This window comes from Balearica regulorum, chromosome 14, assembly GCF_011004875.1.
Source record: "Balearica regulorum gibbericeps isolate bBalReg1 chromosome 14, bBalReg1.pri, whole genome shotgun sequence".
NCBI classification, from domain to species: Eukaryota; Metazoa; Chordata; class Aves; order Gruiformes; family Gruidae; genus Balearica; species Balearica regulorum.
In genome coordinates this window covers 1426350-1448606 of record NC_046197.1, presented here as the reverse complement: position 1 = coordinate 1448606, position 22257 = coordinate 1426350, and the positions used below count along the sequence as shown (strand labels likewise).

Here is a 22257-nt window from a genome sequence, read left to right as displayed (position 1 = left end):
AGTTTCAAATGCAAAAGCACTATCCAGAAATGGCAAAAAGGAACCACGACCTCACAGGAACAAAAGGCCTGAAGTAATGTGTCACTTCAAGTGTCAGGAAACTCTACACCTCAACATTCCAGGGAGACAGAGAGGAATAACGGAGGTTTCACAGAGGAATTATAACCTGCTCTACCCATGCATCATCCTTCCAGGTACACACTTATGCTCACACTTACTTTATTATCCGAGGATTACCATGGCCTTTCTGGACAGTGAAGCTAGGATGATAACATAAATGGCACAGGCATGCCATCAAACAATTTGCCAGCCAAAACCACATTGACCCACCTCTTTTCCTGGTTGGCAGCCAGCCTCTCACCCTCCTTGCTCTCCATTCACAGCCTATAGTTGAACCAAAGACAACACCCAACTTTTGCCCATGCATCAGCCACAGGAGGAATTTTAGGGAAACAGAAGTATTTCAAAGTCTTTGTCTTGGCAGCTGAACACCTCCACGGTACGCATGGAAACTGCTCCCCAGCCTGATCATTAAAACCCATCTCTACTTTTAAGGGCTATCAGCCAAAATGAGGCCCAGGTTTTGAACCTGGAAAAAGGAATGTGAAACCTACAGAAGTGAAGGCATCATTGCTTAACATTTCAGATCATCTCAACTGTAGTAGCTACACAAGAAGAGTATCTAGTTGGTGAAAAGTACACTGGAGGATCACACCAGAATTTGCACAAAAGGGCCATAGCCACAGTTCCCAGATTGATTTCTTTGGATAATAAGAAAAGGAAAATGCACAGGACCACAACTGTGGGACCCATACAACAACTGGGAGAAACAGAACCTTTTAGACATTTCAGACTACACCACAGCAAACTCTTCCACCTGCCCTCTCTTGGTGCAGACACAATGCTTCACCCTGCCCAAGCATCACGCAATGGGAAAGCTAAATTTGCAGACGGACATCGCTGAAAGAAATACTGTGCTCAGAACTTCTCCTTCCAGGCAACAAGGATCACAACATGGATGCACGCATAGAGATGTCCCTGTTCATCACACTCAGTTGAAGGAACATAAAGTGTTCTAAAGGGCAGAAGCAACACGTGGCTCGGTTATACACTCAGTTACCAGTATCAGCTCAAAGACACCATCACACACATGGGCAATTTGGAAGATATGTGACTCTGCCACTGTTAATGCAAGGTTTACATCTATACCAAATAACTACCATTCACAGGTGACGTGGTTTAGCCCCAGCCAGTAGCTAAGTGCCACGCGCCGCTCGCTCACTCCTCCCCTGGCGGGCTGGGGAGGAGAACGGAAAAACAATGGCAAAGCTTCGAGGGTTGGGATAAGGGCAGTTTACTGGGACAGCATGGGAGAGGGAAACAATCAGCAACAGTGCTGATAACAGATAGTAACAATGGGTGATAACCGAGAACGATTTTACTGATCTGACGACCGACCGACCGGACGCTTGACCCGTCCCAGAGCCACGTCGACACGCCGAACCCGCCCCTGCCCGACTAGCCCCCTTTTATGGTGAGCATGATGTCACATGGTATGGAATAGCCCCTGTCCAGCTTGTCTCACCTGTCCTGGATCCTTGTGAAATTAACTCTATCCTTGCCAGAACCAGGACATTATCCACCCCTTATTCCATACCATCTACGTCATGCCCAGATTATTTTACAGAACTCATTGCCTTACTCTATTGGCTATCGCTCTAAAATGTCTGTCGAGTTCATTTAGTCCATGGGTTCCATCTGCCATTACAGTCTCTCAGAGCAGGAGCTCTGAGGTGCATGCTGCTGGATTGTTGCACGCTGCATCCGGAGTTTTCACAGCCGGTGTATCTGGTATGGTCCATGCTCACAGTCTGGACGCCAAAGATGTGATTTTTCGATAAAGTTTCTGGGCACCAGTTGAAGTCAGTTCTAGTTCCATCATCGTGGCACTTTGTTCAGTTTCAAAGTCCATCCTTCATTAGTTTTGGGTGATTCTTATGGTCATACCATTGATACAGTATATCGCTATTAATATCATGCAATTTAATTTATCAGCTATTTTCACCCAAAATCAAATCCCCTTGGGGTACACACCGGACTTCCCCATCTTTTCTCATCACCCACCAAGTGCACCCTGGTTCCTGAGCAAAAGCAATCCCGCAGATAGGCTTGCCTTTGCCTGAAGCAGGGATAACCCAAACTGTTTTACCCAACATATTTACCCCACAGGACTTGCTTTTCAAGACCCAGAATAGTGTTCTAGGCAGTGGCATGGGGCACAGGATATGTTTCCAGCCACCCAGTGGTTGCTTCCACCATTGTAAGAACATAACGCTTGCCTTGGCGGGTTTGTGGGAGCGTGATGTAGTCGATTTGCCATGCTTCCCCATATTTATATTTCAACCATCGGCCTCCATACCACAGAGGCTTTACCCGCTTGGCTTGCTTGATTGCAGCGCACGTTTCACATTGATGGATGACCTGTGAGATGGCGTCCATGCTCAAGTCCACCCCTCGATCACAGGCCCATCTATATGTTGCATCTCTTCCTTGATGACCTGAGGTGTCATGGGCCCACCGAGCTAGAAATAATTCACCCTTACGCTGCCAGTCCAAATCCACCTGAGCCACTTCAATCTTGGCAGCCTGATCTACCTGCTGGTTGTTCTGATGTTCCTCAGTGGCCCGACTCTTGGGTACGTGGGCATCTACATGACGTACCTTTACAACCAGCTTCTCTAGCCGGGCAGCAATATCTTGCCACAGTGGGGCAGCCCAGATGGGTTTGCCTCTACGCTGCCAGTTGCTCCGCTTCCACTGCTGTAACCACCCCCACAGGGCATTGGCCACCATCCATGAATCAGTGTAGAGGTACAGCGTTGGCCACTTTTCTCTTTCAGCAATATCTAAAGCCAGCTGGATGGCTTTCACCTCTGTAAACTGGCTCGATTCACCTTCTCCTTCAGCAGCTTCCACAACTTGCCATGTAGGACTCCATACAGCGGCCTTCCACCTTCGATGCTTCCCCACGATGCGACAGGACCCATCAGTGAAAAGGGCATATGGCTTCTCATCTTCTGTTAGTTTACTATACAGTGGGGCTTCTTCAGCACGTGTCACCTCCTCCTCTGGTGACATTCCGAAATCTTTCCCTTCTGGCCAGTCTGTGATCACTTCCAGAATCCCTGGATGATTGGGGCTTCCTATTCTAGCCCGTTGTGTGATCAGTGCAACCCACTTACTCCACGTAGCATTGGTTGCATGATGTGTAGAAGGAGCCCTCTCTTTGAACATCCAACCCAGCACTGGCAGTCGGGGTGCCAAGAGGAGCTGTGCTTCACTGCCAATCACCTCTGAAGCAGCTCGAACCCCTTCATAGGCTGCCAATATCTCCTTTTCCGTTGGAGTGTAGCGGGCCTCAGATCCTCTATATCCCCGGCTCCAAAACCCCAGGGGTCGACCTCGAGTCTCCCCTAGTGCTTTCTGCCAGAGACTCCAGGTAGGGCCATTCTCCCCGGCTGCGGTGTACAGCACATTTTTTACATCTGGTCCTGCCCGGACTGGCCCAAGAGCTACAGCATGAACTATTTCTTGTTTAATTTGTTCGAAAGCTTGTCGTTGCTCAGGGCCCCATTTGAAATCATTCTTCTTCCGGGTTACATGGTAGAGAGGGCTTACAATGAGACTGTAATTCGGAATGTGCATTCGCCAGAAACCCACAACACCTAAGAAGACCTGTGTCTCCGTTTTGTTGGTTGGTGGGGACATGGCTGCTATTTTCTTGATAATATCCATAGGGATTTGACGCCGCCCATCATGCCACCTTATTCCTAAAAATTGGATTTCCTGCGCAGGCCCCTTCACCTTACTTGGTTTTATGGCAAAGCCAGCCTGCAGCAGGATTTGGATTATTTTCTTCCCTTTCTCAAAAACTTCCTCTGCTGAGTTGCCCCATACAATGATGTCATCAATGTATTGCAGGTGCTCTGGGTCTTCACCCTTTTCCAGTGCAGTCTGGATCAGTCCATGGCAGATGGTGGGGCTGTGTTTCCACCCCTGGGGCAGTCAATTCCAGGTGTACTGGACGCCCCTCCAAGTGAAGGCAAACTGTGGCCTGCACTCTGCTGCCAAAGGGATTGAGAGAAATGCATTAGCGATATCAATTGTGGCATACCATTTGGCTGCCTTTGACTCCAGTTCATATTGAAGTTCCAGCATATCCGGCACAGCAGCACTCATCGGCGGTGTGACTTCATTCAGGCCACGATAGTCTACCGTCAGCCTCCACTCTCCATTGGACTTCCGCACTGGCCATATGGGACTGTTAAAGGGTGAGTGGGTTCTGCTGATCACTCCCTGACCCTCCAGTTGATGAATTAGCTTGTGGATGGGAACCAGGGAGTCTCTGTTGGTGCGGTATTGCCACCGGTGCACAGTTGTAGTCGCAATCGGCACCTGTTGCTCTTCAACCTTCAGCAACCCTACAACAGAAGGGTCCTCTGAGAGACCAGGCAAACTAGACAATGGTTCAATTTCCTCCGCTTCTAAGGCAGCTATTCCAAAAGCCCACCTGTAACCTTTTGGGTCTTTGAAATACCCTTTCCGGAGGTAGTCTATGCCCAGGAGGCATGGAGCCTCTGGCCCAGTCACAATGGGGTGCTCTTGCCACTCATTCCCAGTTAGACTTACTTCAGCCTCCAACAGAGTCAACTGTTGGGATCCCCCCGTCACATCAGAAATAGATATTGGTTCCACCCCTTCATACTTCGATGGCATTAGGGTACACTGTGCACCCGTGTCCACTAGGGCCTTGTACTCTTGTGGGTTCGATGTGCCAGGCCATCGGATCCACACAGTCCAATAAACTCTATTGTCCCTTTCCTCCACCTGGCTGGAGGCAGGGCCCCTCTAATCCTGCTCGTCATAGTCACTACTCACCTCTTGCAAAAAGGACTTAGAAGTCCCTTCAAGAGGATCAGAAGTGCAATCTGGCCTTTCACTTGGTCTGGGGGGCTGCCCGGTGGAAACTGGAGCAGCATTCTTTCTGGAAGAGTCCCTTTTTACAGCTGTCTTGCCTTGTAGCTCATGTACGCGTGCCCGCAGGGTTGAGGTGGGCTTCCCATCCCATTTCCTCATGTCTTCTCTGTGGTCACGCAGGAAAAACCACAGGATACCTCGTGGTGTGTATGCTCTATATCCCCTCTCTGGAGCGGAAAAACACTTACTCCTAACAGCTGAAATGCGGGTCTGTACAGGTGGGGAGTAAGATATATCCTCTTTGAGTTGCCGGACGTCCTGAGACAGTTTCTCCACAGCCGAGACTAGGGAGGAAGAAAGGCTCTCTTCATACCGCCGGAGTCGGCCAGCCACTTCGTCCACCGTGGGTGCCTCTTCACTCTTCCAGTCAATTACCGCCAGTGAGTTGGCGTACGATGATGGTGCACTTCGCACAAATTTTCGCCACATGGGTCGGGTACAGTGGACTTCATCGGGGTCTGTGGGCAACTGTGCATTGTCTGGATCATAATAAACCATCTCCCGCACAGCTAATTACCTCAGATATTGAATACCTCTGTCCATAGTGGTCCACTTGCCTGGCCGACATACGACATCTTTGCTGAAAGGATACCTTTCCCTCACACTTGACAGGAGGCGCCTCCAGAGGCTAAGGGCCTGTGCCTTCTTCCCAATTGCTTTGTCAATGCCCCCTTCCCTAGACAAGGATCCTAGCTGCTTGGCCTCCCTGCCCTCCAGTTCCAGGCTACTGGCCCCGTTATCCCAGCAGCGGAGCAGCCAGGTAATAATATGCTCCCCTGTAAGGCGGCTGAAATCTTTCCGCATATCTCGCAGCTCACTCAGGGACAGGGATCGAGTAATCACTTCTGGTTCTGGCTCTTCTTCTTGTTCTCATGATGGCCCCAGTTCATCATCATTTTTCACTAAGCGAACTGATTTCCTTGTGTATTTCTTTTTGTGGATAGGGGCGACTGATACTGGTGTGGGTTGATCTTTTGGCTCGACTACAGTGCCTGTTGTGGGGGCCTGGGCAGCTGCAGTGCCTGTTGTGGGGGCCTGGGCAGCTGCAGTGCCTGTGGGTCCGCTCTCTCCCTCTGGATGGTGCTGTCTACTATCAAGCAGTGTTTGACACATTGTAGCCAGGGCCCAGCCCAGCACAGTAAGTTGTGTCTCCTTAGAATCCCCACAGCATTTTCCTTTCAAATATTCTACCATTTTATCAGGGTCTTGCAATTGTTCAGGAGTGAAGCTCCAAACCATTGCGGGTGAAAAGGTCTCTAGATACCCGCCCATACTCTCCCACATGCTATGCCAGCCCTGACCACTCAGCCTTGGGGAAGATCCCTGGGTGGTACTCTTGAAAAGATTTTTGCTAACCCTGAACAGGAGTGGGAAAACATTCAGGAGACCTAGCAATAGGAATATACTGGCATGAACATTCCAAGGGTATTCAAAATTCTCAAAAATTGTTGTAACCAACCAAAAGGGAAAAGAGGAGGTGAAAGAGTGGGAGAAGGTATCCCTCCCTGTCTTCCGCATAGATTGGGTCCAATTATTAATCAATTCTGAAAGATATTGACCGAGGTACGGGCCTGACCGAAATGCTACATACACATACCAGCTCAGACCCATGACTGTCAATGATACCTTATCATAAGTCATTATCACACAATACAACAACATGAGAACACGAACCCCTCTCCTAGAGGTGATAAACAGCACCACAGGGATTACATAGAGTAAACACGGGTTTACAAAACAGAGCTATGTGACCAAACAGAACATCATTATGACCAGTGACTGTTTCAATAACATTATAAATGCTTATAACAACTTTGTTTTAACACACTTGGGTCACACTTGTCGTTATCACAACCCCTCGAGCCCCACGTTGGGCGCCAAAAAGGACTGTGGTGGGTTGACCCTGGCTAAGGGCCAGGTGCCCACCAGAGCCGCTCTATCACTCCCCTCTTTCATTAGACAGGGGAGAAAAGGTACAATGAAAAAAAAAAACTTACGGGGCGAGATAAGGACAGGGAGAGATCATTCTTTAATTATCATCATGAGCAAAACAGACTGAACTTAGAGAGGGAATTCATCTTATTTATTACTAAGCAAAACAGAGTAGAGGAATGAGAAATAAAACCAAATCTTAAAACACCTCCCCCCACCCCTCCCATCTTCCTGGGCTCAACTTCACTCCCGGCTTCAACCTCCGCCCCCCCCAGCGGCACAGGGGGACGAGGAGTGGGGGTTACGGTCAGTTCATCACGCCGTGTTTCTGCCGCTTCTTCATCCTCAGGGGGAGGACTCCTCTCATCGTTCCCCTGCTCCAGTGTGGGGTACCTCTCACGGGAGACAGTCCTTCACGGCCTTCTCCAACGTGAGTCTCCTCCACGGGGTGCAGACCTTCAGGAGCAAACTGCTCCAGCGTGGGTCCCCCACAGGGTCACAAGTCCTGTCAGCAAACCTGCTCTGGCATGGGGTCCTCTCTCCACGGATCCACAGGTCCTGCCAGGAGCTTGCTCCAGCGCGGGCTTCCCACGGGGTCACAGCCTCCTTCAGGTGTCTCCACCTGCTCCGGCTTGGGGTCCTCCACGGGCTGCAGGTGGAATCTCTACACCCCCTCATCCTCCCTCCATGGGCTGCAGAGGGACAGCCTGCTTCACCATGGTCTTCACCACGGGCTGCAGGGGGATCTTGCTCTGGCACCTGGAGCACCTCCGCCCCCTCCTTCTGCACTGACCTTGGCATCTGCTGATGTTCTTACATCTTCTCACTCCTCTCTCTGGCTGCAAAAGCTCTCTCTAACTCTTTTTCTCTTTCTTAAATATGTTATCACAGAGGTGCTGATTGGCTTGGCCTTGGCCAGCGGCGGGTCCGTCTTGCAGCTGGCTGGCATTGGCTCTATCAGACACAGATGAAGCTTCTAGCAGCTTCTCACAGAAGCCACCCCTGTAGCCCCCCACCCCGCTACCAAAACCTTGCCACGCGAAACCAACACAACAGGAAAAGCCGTATCGGACATGGCAGTGTATAAAATCAGTAGTTTCCTCACACATGCTTCAAATAACAAGCCCCAAAGCCAGAAATTCCTGACAAAAATACTCTCCTGTCCTCTACATTCCCACCAATTTTAAGACGAACAAAACCTCAGCAGTTACTTCATATTAGCAAGAGTCATTAATGACATCTGAAGATTGGTCGAGCCTGGGAAAAACTAAATACAAACAGGATGAAACTCTACATAGCAGGCTTACCAGGACATATAGATGGAAAACTGACGTTTCAGGCAGTAATTACTAGAAATAGTTCCCCTGAGTCATGTTTGCACTGCCATGGCTATTGCTTTCAGACCAACGCGGCAGAGGACATTTTTTGCACATATTTTCAGACACACAGTTGCCCACCTTTACCTCATCATGACAAGAAAGGCAAGACTTTAACTACCATTCACAGAGAACGTCGTGCAATAGGAAAGCAAAAGCAAACTGATGGACTCACAACATCCAAATATAAAACATCATCAGGCTCATTGGATGTAGTCCAGCAAAGAACCCTGGGAATTCACAACACATGCCATGTCTCCATGAGTACCTCCGCACACATGGCATCCCAAGACTCTCCTCAAACACTGCAGAGGTTGTCATGCTTGTCATGAAGAAACTCCATGGCACAATATTACTACAGCGGGACACTGAACAGGGAAAGCAGCAAACCATCTCTCTTGTGTCCTTTCACAGCCCCTCACAAAACACCTGCCAGGACTCGTGTCACCAACCCCTCACAACTTCCACAGTGTTCTTTCTCCCATATACAATTGGCAAGCACTTGCCATCAAAGGGCCGGTTGCCCAGACCATTACTCTTCAACATGCACCAGCATCACCCACGGACCTCACATCACATATCTTTACAGCTCTGTGCTAAAATTAAGCTACGTTATCTCTTGGCTACCCTTCAGAGAAGAAACACACAGGTTGTAAAAGAGGAGCTGTCATCCAGGAGAGATTGGGAGAGTCAAGAGTGTGTAACACAGTTATGACGTGATAAAAACAGTAGCCTCACTTCTCCTGCCACCCACACACGCTGCAAGGCTGAGCCACAATCCCACCTTCACCTCCCGGGAGCAAGAGGCACCAGCACACAGCGCGTTGCTGAACAAAGCTTTGACTTCCTTCTGTCAGGAGACAATAATGCACTACGCTCACACCATGAAGGGAGGTCCATCTGTCTCCTCACCAACATTCTCAGAACAAAAACAAGGATTCCAAAGCTCACAAAGGATAAACAGCCAGAGGAGTGGCCACCCAACAGAGAACGGCTTCATCAAACGCATGGTGCAGGGGGAATCTCCTCCCCTCTTTTATCACATGCACTCTTCCACAGAGATGCGACTTCTACAGAGATCATGTTTACATCTATTCCCCGAAACAATAACAGAACACAAGGCTACCCTCACATCTCCTGCCTTTCACACTCACTCTAGCAAGAGCAAGAGGCACTAACACATGACACATTGCTAAACAAAGCTATGCTGATAATTACAAGTAAACCTACATCCATATAGGACCAGGTAAAGAAAAAAACCCAAGGCCATGAATCAGACAAACAAGGCAAGAAGCATTATAAGACTAAGTGTTGTCAGAGAAACTCACCGGGAAGTCTTCTTGCTCTTCACTGCACATGTGGAAATTCATCCCTGAGACCACCTGCAAGTCATTCATATCTCACGCTACAAGTGTGGCTCTAAAGTCTTGCTCTGGACTGCACCACAGGGGGTTTCATTTGAAGAAAGAGTCAACAGGGCTCAGCCATTTTTCCAAGATGTGGCATGCTCATCTGCCACTAATATGAAGCCGTAAGCGTAAATACCTTATCACAGGCCTCGCTCTCAAGCTAAGTCTTCTGGGAAATTAACCTCCCTCAATCTGCTGGCCACGCTCTTCTTAATGCACCCCAGGACACCGTTGGCCACCTTGGCCACGAGGGCACGCTGCTGGCTCATGTTTCACTTCACCATGGTTAATTAGCCAGGCACGAAATTAAACCATTGCTCAGCCAAAACCACACTGACGCACGTATTTTCCTGGTCGGAAGCCAATGTCTCACCCTCCTTCATCTGCACTCACAGCCCTAATTCCACCATGGACGATATCCAGTATTTTGGCTATATGTCAGACACAGGTGAAAGAGCGTTTCATTCAGCGACATTTTAGGGGAAAAGGGATACATCAAAGTCATTGTCTTGGCAGCTGTTGTAAGGTTTACCCACCAAAATGAGGTTGTCCCAGCTTTGGACCATGACAAAGAACCACCCAAAAAACCACAAGGCATAAAGGGGGAAACCTACCAAAGCGAGGGAATCATAGCTTAACATTTCAGCTTATGTCAACTGCAGTCGGTACACAAGAAGGATGTCTGGTTGGTAAAAAGGTCCACAAGAGCCTCATGCAGAAGCTCACACCACAGACCATAGCCACGGTTCCTCAAACTCAAGTACTGGGACAATAAAGGAGAGAAAAATGCATGGAAACACAACTGTGGGCCTCACCCAATAATGAGGACCAACTGAACTTTCACACCATCTTTACATTTTTTAAACATTTCACATCACACCACAGCAAACTTTTTCTGTCTCTAGACAGACAGATTTTGTCCCCCTGCCCAAACATCACACAACGCAAAAGCTACCTTTGCAGACAGGCACCGTTGAAGGAAAAGTTGCACACACAACTGCTCCTTATCTGACAACAAGGATCACAGCATGGATGCATGCAGAGATTTCTCTGCTCATAACATTGTTTTCATAACACTGTTTTGAAGAAATATAACATGCTTATGCACATAAGTGCATAAGTGATATGGAGCCCTCTTAAAGACCCAGTTGTCATAGTACCAACTCCAAGACCCCACCATTCTACTTCAGCACGTGGGAAACTTGGAAGACATATCCCGTGCAAATCATAATGTAAATTGCACGTCAATGCACAATAACTGCCATGCATGAGAAACATCATGCAGCAGGAAAGTAGTAAACTGTAGATAGCGCATACACAATTTGCTCTTCCCAAAGCTCCCTTTACTCTAGGTTTTTATCCTAGAGTACGTAATTAAGCTGTTTGTGAAGAATTGACAACAACCTGCATACACACAGAATGAACCTCCAGGGCTCCCAGTACAGAAGGAATAACACCTCTTCGAGCCAAACTTCTTTGGGAAGAAGAAACTCACAGTGCCTGATACTACACCTGGACACTGAACAGGGAAAGGAGCAAAGCATAGCTCTTGGGTCCTTCAGCACCTCCTCATGCACACATCCCCGGACTCTCCTCTCCCAACTTTTCACAACTTCCATCATGGTCTTTGACCCTCATAATTTACAAGCACGTGTGATATCACAGGAGTGATAACTGAGTGAAACAAAGACGAACTTGAGAAAAACACCTCACCTAACATGCCATTCAGGACAAAAACAATTGTGTATTACGAATAGACCCATCCTATGAATGAAACTGTTCACTGGCTGGTAAGGGGCACAGAAAACGAAGAGAATCTTTCTAATGAGTGCAGTTATTAAGAATATATAGTATGCTGTTCCTCACACACTGCTTTCAATGATAATAACAAACTATGTAAGATCAAGTGCTACCATATCTAGTTGGTAAAAAGTCCACAGGAGCCTTGCACAGAAGCTCACACCACAGACCATAGCCACAGTTCCCCAAAGTCAAGTCTTGGGACAATGAAGAAGAGGAAAATGCAGGGAAACACAACGGTGGGCCTCACCCAATAACTAAGACCAAATGAACTTTTACATCATCTTTACATCTTTCAGACCTTTCATATTACACCCCAGCAAACTTCTTCAGCAGCCCTGTCTCTGGACACACAGAATTTGTCCCCCTGCCCAAACATCACACAACACAAAAGCTACCTTTGCAGACAGGCACCGTTGAAAGAAAAAGTTGCATGCACCACTGCTCCTTACCTGACAACAAGGATCACAGCAAGGATGCATGCTCATAACACGATTTTGAAGATATACATATTGAATATATTTTCAAATACAGTTGAATTATATATAAAAATATATATTGAATTACATTGAAGCACATAAGCCATATGCAGCCCCGATAAACACTCAGTTGTCAAAGTATCAGCTCAAAGACACCATCATCCTGCTTCAACACAGGGGCAACTTGGAAGCTACATCACGCTTAAATCTATGCTCTGTGCTCAATAACTGCCACCACCAAGACTCTCCTCAAACACTTCATAGCTCGCATAGTTGTTAATGATCATCATCATTTGCAAACAGACTCCATGGAAAGAAAAGTTGCACTGATAACTTCTCCTCACCACGGGTAACTCCTGACTTCTCACCACGTGCCTGTGACAAGCAAGAGCATTTCCTCCAGTACCTGTTTAAGGAAACACGTCTATGGAAGTCTTCCTCTTTACAGCTCTACACACGAAAGGCACGTACGGGACAGTCAGGCAAATGTAACAGATTTGGTGCTCAAGACATTGTCAGAGACAGGGGCCCACCTTCAGCAGATCATTCCAGGGAGCAAGGCAAGAAGTTAACAGCTGCAGAAAGGAAGGGATCAGAACATAGCCTTCTGGATGAAGGCACTTAGAGTACGTGCATAATTAAGGTGTTTAGTAGGTCGCCAATACACACTTTGCTCTTCCCAGAGCTCCCATTATGCCCTTTGTCCTCAGTACTTCATTAAGCTCTTTGTTAAACAGAAGAGCGCAAACGACGAGCCGCTCAGTTAGACACGGGGCCTTTCGCGCTCCGTTTCAAGACACTCTCCCCCCACTCGAGCACGTGCGCCGTCGGGAACATAGCCCACGCTGCTGCCACCTCCCACCTGCTAATCGGGCGACACATCCACCCCGAAGAGCTCATGCTGGCAGGAAAAGCGGAAGTACAGCCGTCAGGGGACAAAATGAGCCACGGTAGCTGGCGCGTGATCAACCCCCAGAGCCCCGCTGGAACGAAACCCCAGCCCAGGGCAGCCCCACGCTCCTGCTGCCTCCCCCACTCCCACGTTCAGCGCCCGCGAGCAAGAGGCGGCAGCGCAGAGCGCGCTGCTGAGCGAAGCTTTGCAGAAGACGGCGCGGGGGAAAGGGCGGAGGAGCAGCGGAGGGAAGCGTCGCGGAGCAAGCGCGGTCAGAGGAACTCACCGGGGCAGCGGCGGGGTCGGCGCGGCGGGCGCCGGCAGGGTCCTCCCCGAGCAGCGGCGCGGGCTCGTCGGGCGGCGGCCGGGCCGGGAGGGTGTCGCAGCAGCTGCCGCCCGACAAGCGGAGCTGGCTCTTGCGCGAGTCGGCGGTGAGCGACACCTCGTGCGAGTAGGAGTGCAGGAAGGCGCGGACGCCGTCGATGCCCACGAAGTGCGAGGCCGGGACGCCGCGCAAGGCGCCGCTGCCCGCCGCCAGCAGCTGCGAGCGGCGCCAGCGCCGCAGGCGCAGCGCCAGCAGCAGCAGCAGGAAGGCGAGGAAGAGGCAGGACACGGCGGCCACGGCCACCACCAGCCACCGCGTCAGGCTGCCGGCCGGCTCGCCCGGCGCCGCCGCCGCGCTGCCCAGCTCCGACAGCAGCTCGGCCACGCTCTCGGCCAGCACCACCGTCAGCGTGGCCGTGGCCGACAGCGCCGGCCGCCCGTGGTCCTTCACCACCACCACCAGGCTCTGCCGCGCCGCGTCGCGGGCCAGCGGGAAGCGCGCCGTGCGCACCTCGCCGCTGTGCAGCCCCACGCGGAACAGCCCCGGCTCCGTCGCCTTGGCCAGCTCGTACGACAGCCACGCGTTCTGCCCCGCGTCCGCGTCCACCGCCACCACCTTGGCCACCAGCGCCCCGGGCTCGGCCGAGCGCGGCGCCAGCTCCACGCCCGCCCAGCCCGCGCCCGGCGCCGGCGCCGGCGGCGGGTACAGCACCTGCGGCGCGTTGTCGTTCTCGTCCACGATCACCAGCCGCACCGACACGTTGCTGCTCAGCGCCGGCGCGCCGCCGTCCTCCGCCCGCACCCACAGCCCCACCTCGCGCACCTCCTCGTAGTCGAAGGAGCGCAGCGCGTACAGCGCGCCCGTCTCCGCCTGCACCGACACGTAGGACGAGAGCGGCGCGCCCCGCACGCGCCCCTCCGACAGCCGGTACCGCACGCGCGCGTTCTGCCCCCAGTCCGCGTCCGCCGCCCGCACCGTCAGCACCAGCGCGCCCGCCGCGTTGTTCTCGGGCAGCCGGGCGCTGTAGCGCGCCTCCGCGAACACTGGCGCGTTGTCGTTCACGTCCAGCACCCGCAGCGCCAGCACCGCGCTGCTCCACAGCGACGGCGACCCGCCGTCCGCCGCCCGCACCGTCACGTTGTACTCCGACACCTTCTCACGGTCCAACTCCTCGGCCGTCACCACGCGGTAGTACTCCTCAAAGGTCTTCTCCAGGCGGAACGGCAGCCGCTCCGCGATGCTGCACCGCACCTCGCCGTTCGCCCCCGAGTCCCGGTCCTGCACGTGCAGCAGGGCCACCACCGTCCCCGACGGCGCGTCCTCGGAGATCGCGCTCAGCGCCGAAGTTACTCTCAGTTCGGGTGCGTTGTCGTTGACGTCTGTCACCGTGATCGCGACTTTCGCCCTGTCGAAAAGGACACCACCGTCCCGTGCCTGCACTTCCAATTCGTAGGAGTCGCCATTCTCGAAGTCCAGGCTCCGCAGCAGCGTGATCGCTCCCGTCTCGGCGTCCAGCTGGAAAATCTGGGAGGCTTTCTCTGTGATTTTCTTCAGGGAGTATTTCACGTGCCCGTTCATCCCCTCGTCGGCGTCGGTGGCCGTGAGGGTGACGAGGACGGAGCCCAGGGGCACGTCCTCCGGCACACGCACCGTGTACTCCGCCTGGCTGAACACGGGCGCGTTGTCGTTCGCGTCCAGCACGGCCACGCGGATCCGCGCCGTGCCCGTCCGCGACGGCTCGCCGCCGTCGCTCGCCCTCAGCACCAGCTCGTGAAACGCCGCCGCCTCCCGGTCCAGCGCCTTCGCCAGCACCAGCTCGGGACGCTGATCCCCGCCGGGGCCCGCCTGCACGGCCAGCGAGAAGTGCTCGTCGCCGCTCAGCTCGTAGCTCCGCACCGAATTCGACCCCGCGTCCGGGTCGTGAGCCTCGGCCAGGGGAAACCGCGACCCCGGCGCTGTCGTCTCGCTCATTCTCTCCTCCAGCTCGATTTCCTTGAAGCTGGGGGCGTTGTCGTTAATGTCCGTGATTTCCACTTCGATTCCGTGAACTTGCATTTCCCCCTCCACGATCACCTCACACCGCAGCACGCATTGCTGAACGCTCTCGCAGAGCTGCTCTCTGTCTATCCTCTCCGCCGTCACTAAATGTCCCGTCTTCCCGTGCAGAGAGAAATACTGCGTCCGACCTCTGTCTACGATGCGGACGCCGCGGTGTCGGAGCGCCGGCAGGTCGAGCCCCAGGTCCTTGGCCACGTCGCCCACGAACGAGCCCTTCGGCATCTCCTCGGGAAGCGAGTAGCGCAGCTGCCCCCACGCCGCCTCCCACGCCGCCACCAGCACGCACCACAGCAGGGCTCGCTCACGCCGGCCCCGCCGTCTCCCCGCCGCCCACATCGCCGCCGACCCACCGCCGGCACCGCACCACCGCCCACCGACGATCCGGCTCGGCGTCTGTCTCCGGCTCTGTCTCGCCGCTCCCGGCCGCTGCCGCCGGCCCCTCCGCCTCGCTGCAGCACGGCTCCGCACCGCGGGGACGCTCGCAGACCGCCCGGGCGCCGAGACAGCCAGCCAGCCAGCCAGCCAGTCGGGCCGCAGCGGGCGGGGCTGCCTGCAGCGCTCCGGCCTTCCTCTCGCTCCTCCTCGGTCAACAGCGGCGCCCGCAGCCTCCTCCCGGCACTGCAGGCACCGACCGCTGCCGAATCTTATCCTGCTAGGCCGACAGCAGTAGTTCCACCACGAATTGCACTGGTTTTCGGGTGCTTCACTGACATTTCCTTCACCCTTTCTGCAGATGAGAACAACCCCATACTGGATGTTGCACAAGGCAGCAATGGAGATCCCCCCTCAAAAGGAGTCCTCGTCCTCAGGGACTGCCCTTCCTTCTCGACTTGCTGCTTCTCCCCTGCTCTGAATCAGCCGCCATTTCTCCCCTTTCCTCAACCACCACTTCGGAATTTGTCACTATACAGTCACACACTATAAGCCTTGCTTACCATTTTACTTAGAGCTCCGTTCCAGAGTAACGCTCGATGCACACGCTGTATCTGTCGGGATGTCATTACAAAACAAAAAGCAGCATAAAGCAAATTCTTCACGAGAAGAACTCTTGGGGAAACGGGTTATACAAAAAGAAAACGGATTCTGAAATACAAAAACCTATTTGGTTTGCTTTTGGTTTTGTTGGGGGTTTTGGGTTTTTTGTGGGTTTGGTTTTGTTTAGTAGTTTGGGGGTTTTTTTGGTGTGTCGTCCCCGTCGTCCACCCCGCCCCGGGTCTACCATTCTACGGGTTAACCTTTATGCAAAAAGACGGATCATAAATAGACTTAGTGCTCCGTTCCAGAGTAACTCAGCAGCAGGAGGCGACACACACACATACTCTGATCGGGGTGTCAATACAAAAAGAAAACAACTAGCCTCTAGGACCCCCTTACTCTTAAGTGCTATAAACCACGTCAAAGTACAAATCGGGGGGGGGGGAGGGATCGAAAAAGAAGACACGTTCAGAAAAACAAAACGCCATTGTTTTTTCAGATCCCATTCTACTCCTCTCTTAGAAAAGAAAGATGAACAAGAGGGAAATACCACCCAGGACGACACACAATATGAGAAATAACTGCATAAACAAAACAAAGAAATCAAGCTCGGACGAGACTAACCCATCCCACTAACCCTCCCATTTCTGCAGCTGCCTTCCACCAAAAGATGGGAGGGCTCACGGCGAGGGCAGTAAAATTCATTAGCGGGGAACAATCTGTAAGTTCGCCTTTCACGCAGTCACACGCGCGTTTCCTTCGGCAATCCAACACCGAAAAAAAATTATCAACGAATTTTTGTTCAGCTGCCACCCAAGTGCTTAGTGAAAAAGAGATCAAGAAGGAAAAATCTCAAGTATCGAGCGACAATCACATTTTCCCGACACCGTCATGCAGAATTAGTGGATCTCACTCTACACACTTAAAATTCGCCTTCACCGTTAGTAACCGCTAACATTTCAGACAACACAAGTTTGGGAGACAAAATTCTTCAGCTGAACCTGAACTTGTGATGAACGAGGAGGGGCCGTCGCGAACTGCCTGTTCTGAGTGGGAAACGAACCAGCGCAAAACGTCAATCAGAGCTTCACCACACTTGTACCATTTTCTACAGCACAAGTGGAATGGCGAGAACCTCTCCACTGAGCCTGCGGCCAACAAGGACACGGCACAGGAGTGTGCCATTCGTTCGTGGAAAGAGAGGTCGGCAGTAACCGCCCCAGCAGCCGCAGGAAGACCCCGCAGCCCAGCGCAGCCCAGCACAGCGCAGCGCATCAGCCTGGGCGTGAGGTTGGGAAAGGCTCAGGGACAAGGACCGCGCGGGCTTACAGACCTGCGGTGCGTCGGGGTCGGCGGGCGGCTCTCCCGCGCCGGCGCTGCTGCTCGGGCTCCGCTTCCCGCAGGGCTCCCCGCCGAGAAGCTCCTCCGCGGGCAGGCTGGGCAGCGGCGGCGGCGGCGGCAGCCAAGCGGCCTCGGCGACGGCGCGTCCCGGCGCCACGCACAGGTTGTAGGAGTAGGGCAAGGTGCCCTCGCAGAAGTCGGCCGGGAAGGCGGCGCCGGCCACGGAGAAGCGCTGCGCGCCCAGGCAGCGCAGCACGGCGGGCGGCCCGGCCCCGCGCACCCGCGCCAGCACGGCCAGCGCCACGCTCAGCAGGAAGAGGGCCGAGAGGAGCGCCAGCGCCAGCACCAGGTAGAACTGCAGCTCCGCCGGCGAGTCGGCGCCCGCCGCCCGCTCGCTCAGCTCCGGCAGCGCCTCCTGCAAGCTCTCGGCCAGCACCACGTGCAGCGTGGCCGTGGCCGACAGCGCCGGCTGCCCGTGGTCCTTCACCACGGCCACCAGCCGCTGCTTCGCCGCGTCCCTCTCCGACACGGCCCGCGCCGTGCGCACCTCGCCGCTGTGCAGCCCCACGCGGAACAGCGCCGGCTCCGGCGCCTGCACCCGCTCGTACGACAGCCACGCGTTGCGCCCCGCGTCCGCGTCCACCGCCACCACCTTGGCCACCAGGTACCCGGCCTCGGCCGACCGCGGCACCACCTCGAACGGCGCCGCGGCCGGGACCGGCGCCGACCCCGCTCCCGCCGCCGCCCCCGCCCCCGCCGCTCCCGCCGCCCCCGCCGCCGGCCACAGCACCCGCGGCGCGTTGTCGTTGCGGTCCAGCACGAAGACGCGCACCGTCGCCGTCGAGCTCCGCGCCGGCGCCCCGCCGTCCTGCGCCCGCACCGCCACCGCGAACTCGCGGCACTGCTCGTAGTCGAAGGAGCGCTGCGCGTACACCGCGCCGCTCCGCGCCTCCACCGACACGTACGGCGCCGCGCCCGCGCTGCCGCCCGCCAGCCAGTAGCTCACGCGCCCGTTGGCGCCCGCGTCCGCGTCCCGCGCGCGCACGCGCAGCACCGGCGCGCCCGCCGCGTTGTTCTCCGCCACGTAGGCGCTGTAGGCGGCCTCCTCGAACACCGGCGCGTTGTCGTTCACGTCCGACACCTCCAGCACCAGCGCCGTGCGGCTCGACAGCGCCGGGCTGCCCCGGTCCCGGGCCACCACCGTCACACGGTGCTCGGCCGCCTGCTCCCGGTCCAGCGCGCCCGACGTCACCACCTTGTACGAGCCGCCCGACGACGCCACGATCGACAGCGGCGCCTCGCCCCACAGCTCGCACCACACCTGACCGTTCTCCCCGGAGTCCCGGTCCCGCACTTTCACCACGGCCACCACCGTGCCGGCCGGCGCGTCCTCGGGCACCGGGCTCGACACCGACAGCATCGTGATTTCGGGCGCGTTGTCGTTCTCGTCGGTGATGTCTATCTGCACTTCACAGTGAGCCGTCAGCCCGCCGCCGTCCCTCGCCTCCAGGCCGAACCCGTACTTGCTCCTCTCCTCGAAGTCCAGCGGCCCCGCCGTCCTGACCTCGCCGCTGGCGCTGTCGACACTGAACAAGGCGCGGACGCCGTCCGGGACGTTGCCGATGGAGTAGGAGACCCGCCCGTTGGAGCCCGCGTCCGCATCCGTGGCTCGCACGCGCAGCACCAGCGACCCCGCCGGCAGATTCTCCCGCACTCGCGCCTCGTAGACGCCTTTGCTGAACACGGGCGCGTTGTCGTTGGCGTCCGTCACGTTGACGCGAACCTGCACCGTCCCGGACCTCACCGGCTCCCCGCCATCCACCGCCGTCAGCGCCAGCTGAAAGGAGCTCTGCTTCTCACGGTCCAGCGCTCTCTCCAGCACTAATTCCGGCTGCTGCTTCCCACCCGAGCTCTCCTTGACGGCCAGCGAGAAGGACGGGTCGCCAGTGAGCTGGTAAGTCAGCAGCGAGTTGCTGCCCACGTCCGCGTCTCGGGCCATCTCCAGCGGGAAACGAGCACCGGGAAGCGTCAACTCTACGATCTCGAAATCCAGAGCGGGCTTGCTGAAGGCCGGTGCGTTGTCGTTGACGTCCTGGATGGCCACCTCGACGTGGAAAACGTTCAGCGGGTTCTGCACCAGCGCCTCGAAGCTGACGGAGCAGGACGCCGACTCGCCGCACATCTCCTCCCGGTCCAGCCGCTCGCTCACGTACAGGTTCCCGGTCTCCTCGCTCACCGTGAAGTATTGCTTCTCCGCGCTGAGCCGCAGCTTGCGTGCCGGCAGCTCGGCCGGGCTCAGCCCCAGGTCCCGCGCCAGCGGCCCCACCAGCGAGCCTCTGCCCAGCTCCTCGGGGATGGCGTAGCGGATCCGCTCCGGCGCCGCCCGGCACCACAAGCCCAGCAGCAAAGCGGCCAGCAGCACTCGCCCGGCTGCTCGCCCGCGGCTCGGCACCGGCACCGGCACCGGCACACGCCCCGGCCCCGGCCCGCCCGCCATTCTGGGCAGCGCTCGCCGCGCTCTCCTCCCTTCCTTCCAGCCGCTCTCCGCAGCGAGCGCAGGGGCCGCCGCAGGGCAGCGATCTCGGCGCCGCCTCGGACCCCGCTGCTCCCCGCGCCGCGCCGCCTCTCGCCTCTGCTGCCCGTGCCGCTGCCCACAATGGCCGGCGCCGTGCGAGCCGGCAGCCCGCGGGGGCAGGACGCTGCGGCGGCTCCGGCTCCGGCTGCGGCTGCGGCTCCGGCTCCAGCGCCGCTCCGCGGCGGCCAACAGCGGCACCCGGAGGCGCCGCGACGACACCGCAGCCGGCTGATGGCCGCGCTCCCGGCGGGACGGGCTTTTGGCCGCTCTCCGCTGCCTCCACCCAGCCTTGGGGTCTCCCTTGCATGAGACCCGCCGAGCCAGAAGCACTCGCTTGCTTGCTGCAGCTCCAAAGGCGTTTGTACCCGAGATACGCTGTCGGCTGCTTTTAGGTCATCGCCTTGAGTCCAGCGAACACTCAGAAACAAACAGCTGGGGCAGAGCAAAAAACAACTCAGCTGCACGTAATAAAATCACATGGAACTAGAAGATCAGTAAAGAATTTTAAAGCTGCAGAAGACTTTCTTTTCCATTTTGCTTTCATTTCCCTTCATTTCTTCAATATTCCTCATCGAAGTCTCTGACATTGCTCCCCTTATTAGTTTTTCTTGTAGGGAGAAGAACCATCACACGGAGAATTCTATCACCGCAAAGGTAAGGCGCATAGCTCTATGCTAAGATAGCAGAAGGACCTTCATTATTTTCCCAAATCACAAAAATTCCTTCTTTTGTGCCTCCATACTGCAGGGGCTGACAATGGGAAAGTGCAAAGCCACCTGGAGTCTTTGAGAAAATCATGTAGTCCACCCCTCTGCCATGGGCAGGGACGCCCTTCAAATGATCAGATTGCTCAAAGTCCCATCCAGTACACCCTTGAACAGAGGTGCCACATCCACAGCTTCTCTGGGCAACCTCTTCCAGTGTCTCACCACCCTCACTGCAAAACACTTCTTCCCTACGGAAAATCAAAACCTACCCTTTTTCAGATTAATACCCTTGCCCCATTCCGTGTCCCAACAGGCCCTGGTAGAAACTCTCTCTCTGTCTTTCTCATGAGCCCCCTTTCTCTATTGAAAAGGTGCATTGAGGGCTCCCCAGAGCCTTCTCTTCTCCAGGCTGAAGAACTTGTACTCTTCCAGACTTTTCTTCAGAGTGGAGACATTCCAGCCCTTTCACAATTTTTGTAGCTCTGCTCTGGACTAGCTCTAACAGGTCCATGTCTATCCTGTAGAGTGGGCCCCAGATTTCTACACGGTACTCCAGGCGGGGTCACCCACAATTGCATAGAGGGGGAGAATCCCCTCCCTCAACCTGCAGCCCAGGATACAACTGGATTTCTGGGCAGCAAGGGCACATTCCCAGCTCATGTCCCATTTCTCACCCACCACTACCCACAAGTCCTTCTCCACAAGGCTGCTCTCAACGCATTCATCCCATGGCCTGTATTGAAACTGGGATTTGCCCCAACACAGGTGCAGGACCTTGCACTTGGCCTTCTTGAACCTCATGATGTTCGCACGGGTCACTCCTCCAGACTGTCACGGTCCCTCTGGATGGCATCCCTTCCCTCCAGTGAATCAACTGCACCAACCAGCTCACAGAGGGTGCACTCAATCGCACTGTCTCTGTCATTAATTAAGATATTAAATAGTCCTGGCCCCAGTACGGGCTCTCGAGGAACACCACACGTCACTGGTTTCCACTTGGATGTTGAGCCACTGAGCGTAACTCTTTGGACGCAGCCAGCCAGCCAGTTCCTTCTCCATCTAACAGTCCAACAGTCAAACCCATGTCTCTCCAACTGAGTGGCCACCATCTTTTGGGGGACCATGTAGGGGACACTCTGCATGCCTTGTCCCCTTGACGCCCAGTCTCTTCATGGAAACCTTGGCCAGGCTGGGTTGCCACTCTACCACTCTACAGCACTGCACTAGAGATGGTTTTGCTTTCTTCCACTGCAGACAAGTGTGCCTCTGTGAGCACACGTATGCCTAGGACTCACGACAACAAGCAAGGTAAGAGTTAGAAACATACAGGAATGAACGGATCAGGTGGAAT

The 22257-nt window shown here is 55.0% G+C and overlaps 3 protein-coding genes across 3 annotated transcripts in view; all 3 read right to left on the bottom strand.

Moving 5' to 3' along the window:
- LOC104636655 (protocadherin gamma-C5-like) overlaps positions 1-22257 on the bottom strand; it is a 231919-nt gene that overhangs the window by 189316 nt on the left and 20346 nt on the right. The gene's annotated exons all lie outside the window — the stretch shown is intronic.
- On the bottom strand, positions 12899-15980 carry LOC142603897 (protocadherin gamma-A10-like). The gene is made up of 2 exons (XM_075766872.1): positions 13050-15980; positions 12899-12934 (listed from the first exon to the last, which is right to left on the bottom strand). Exons 1-2 carry the CDS (start codon positions 15642-15644, stop codon positions 12899-12901), a joined length of 2631 nt encoding a protein of 876 aa, XP_075622987.1. The 5' UTR covers positions 15645-15980.
- Positions 17392-20294, bottom strand: LOC142603896 (protocadherin gamma-B5-like). The gene has a single exon (XM_075766871.1). The coding sequence runs from the start codon at positions 20119-20121 to the stop codon at positions 17392-17394; it is 2730 nt and encodes a 909-aa protein (XP_075622986.1). The 5' UTR covers positions 20122-20294.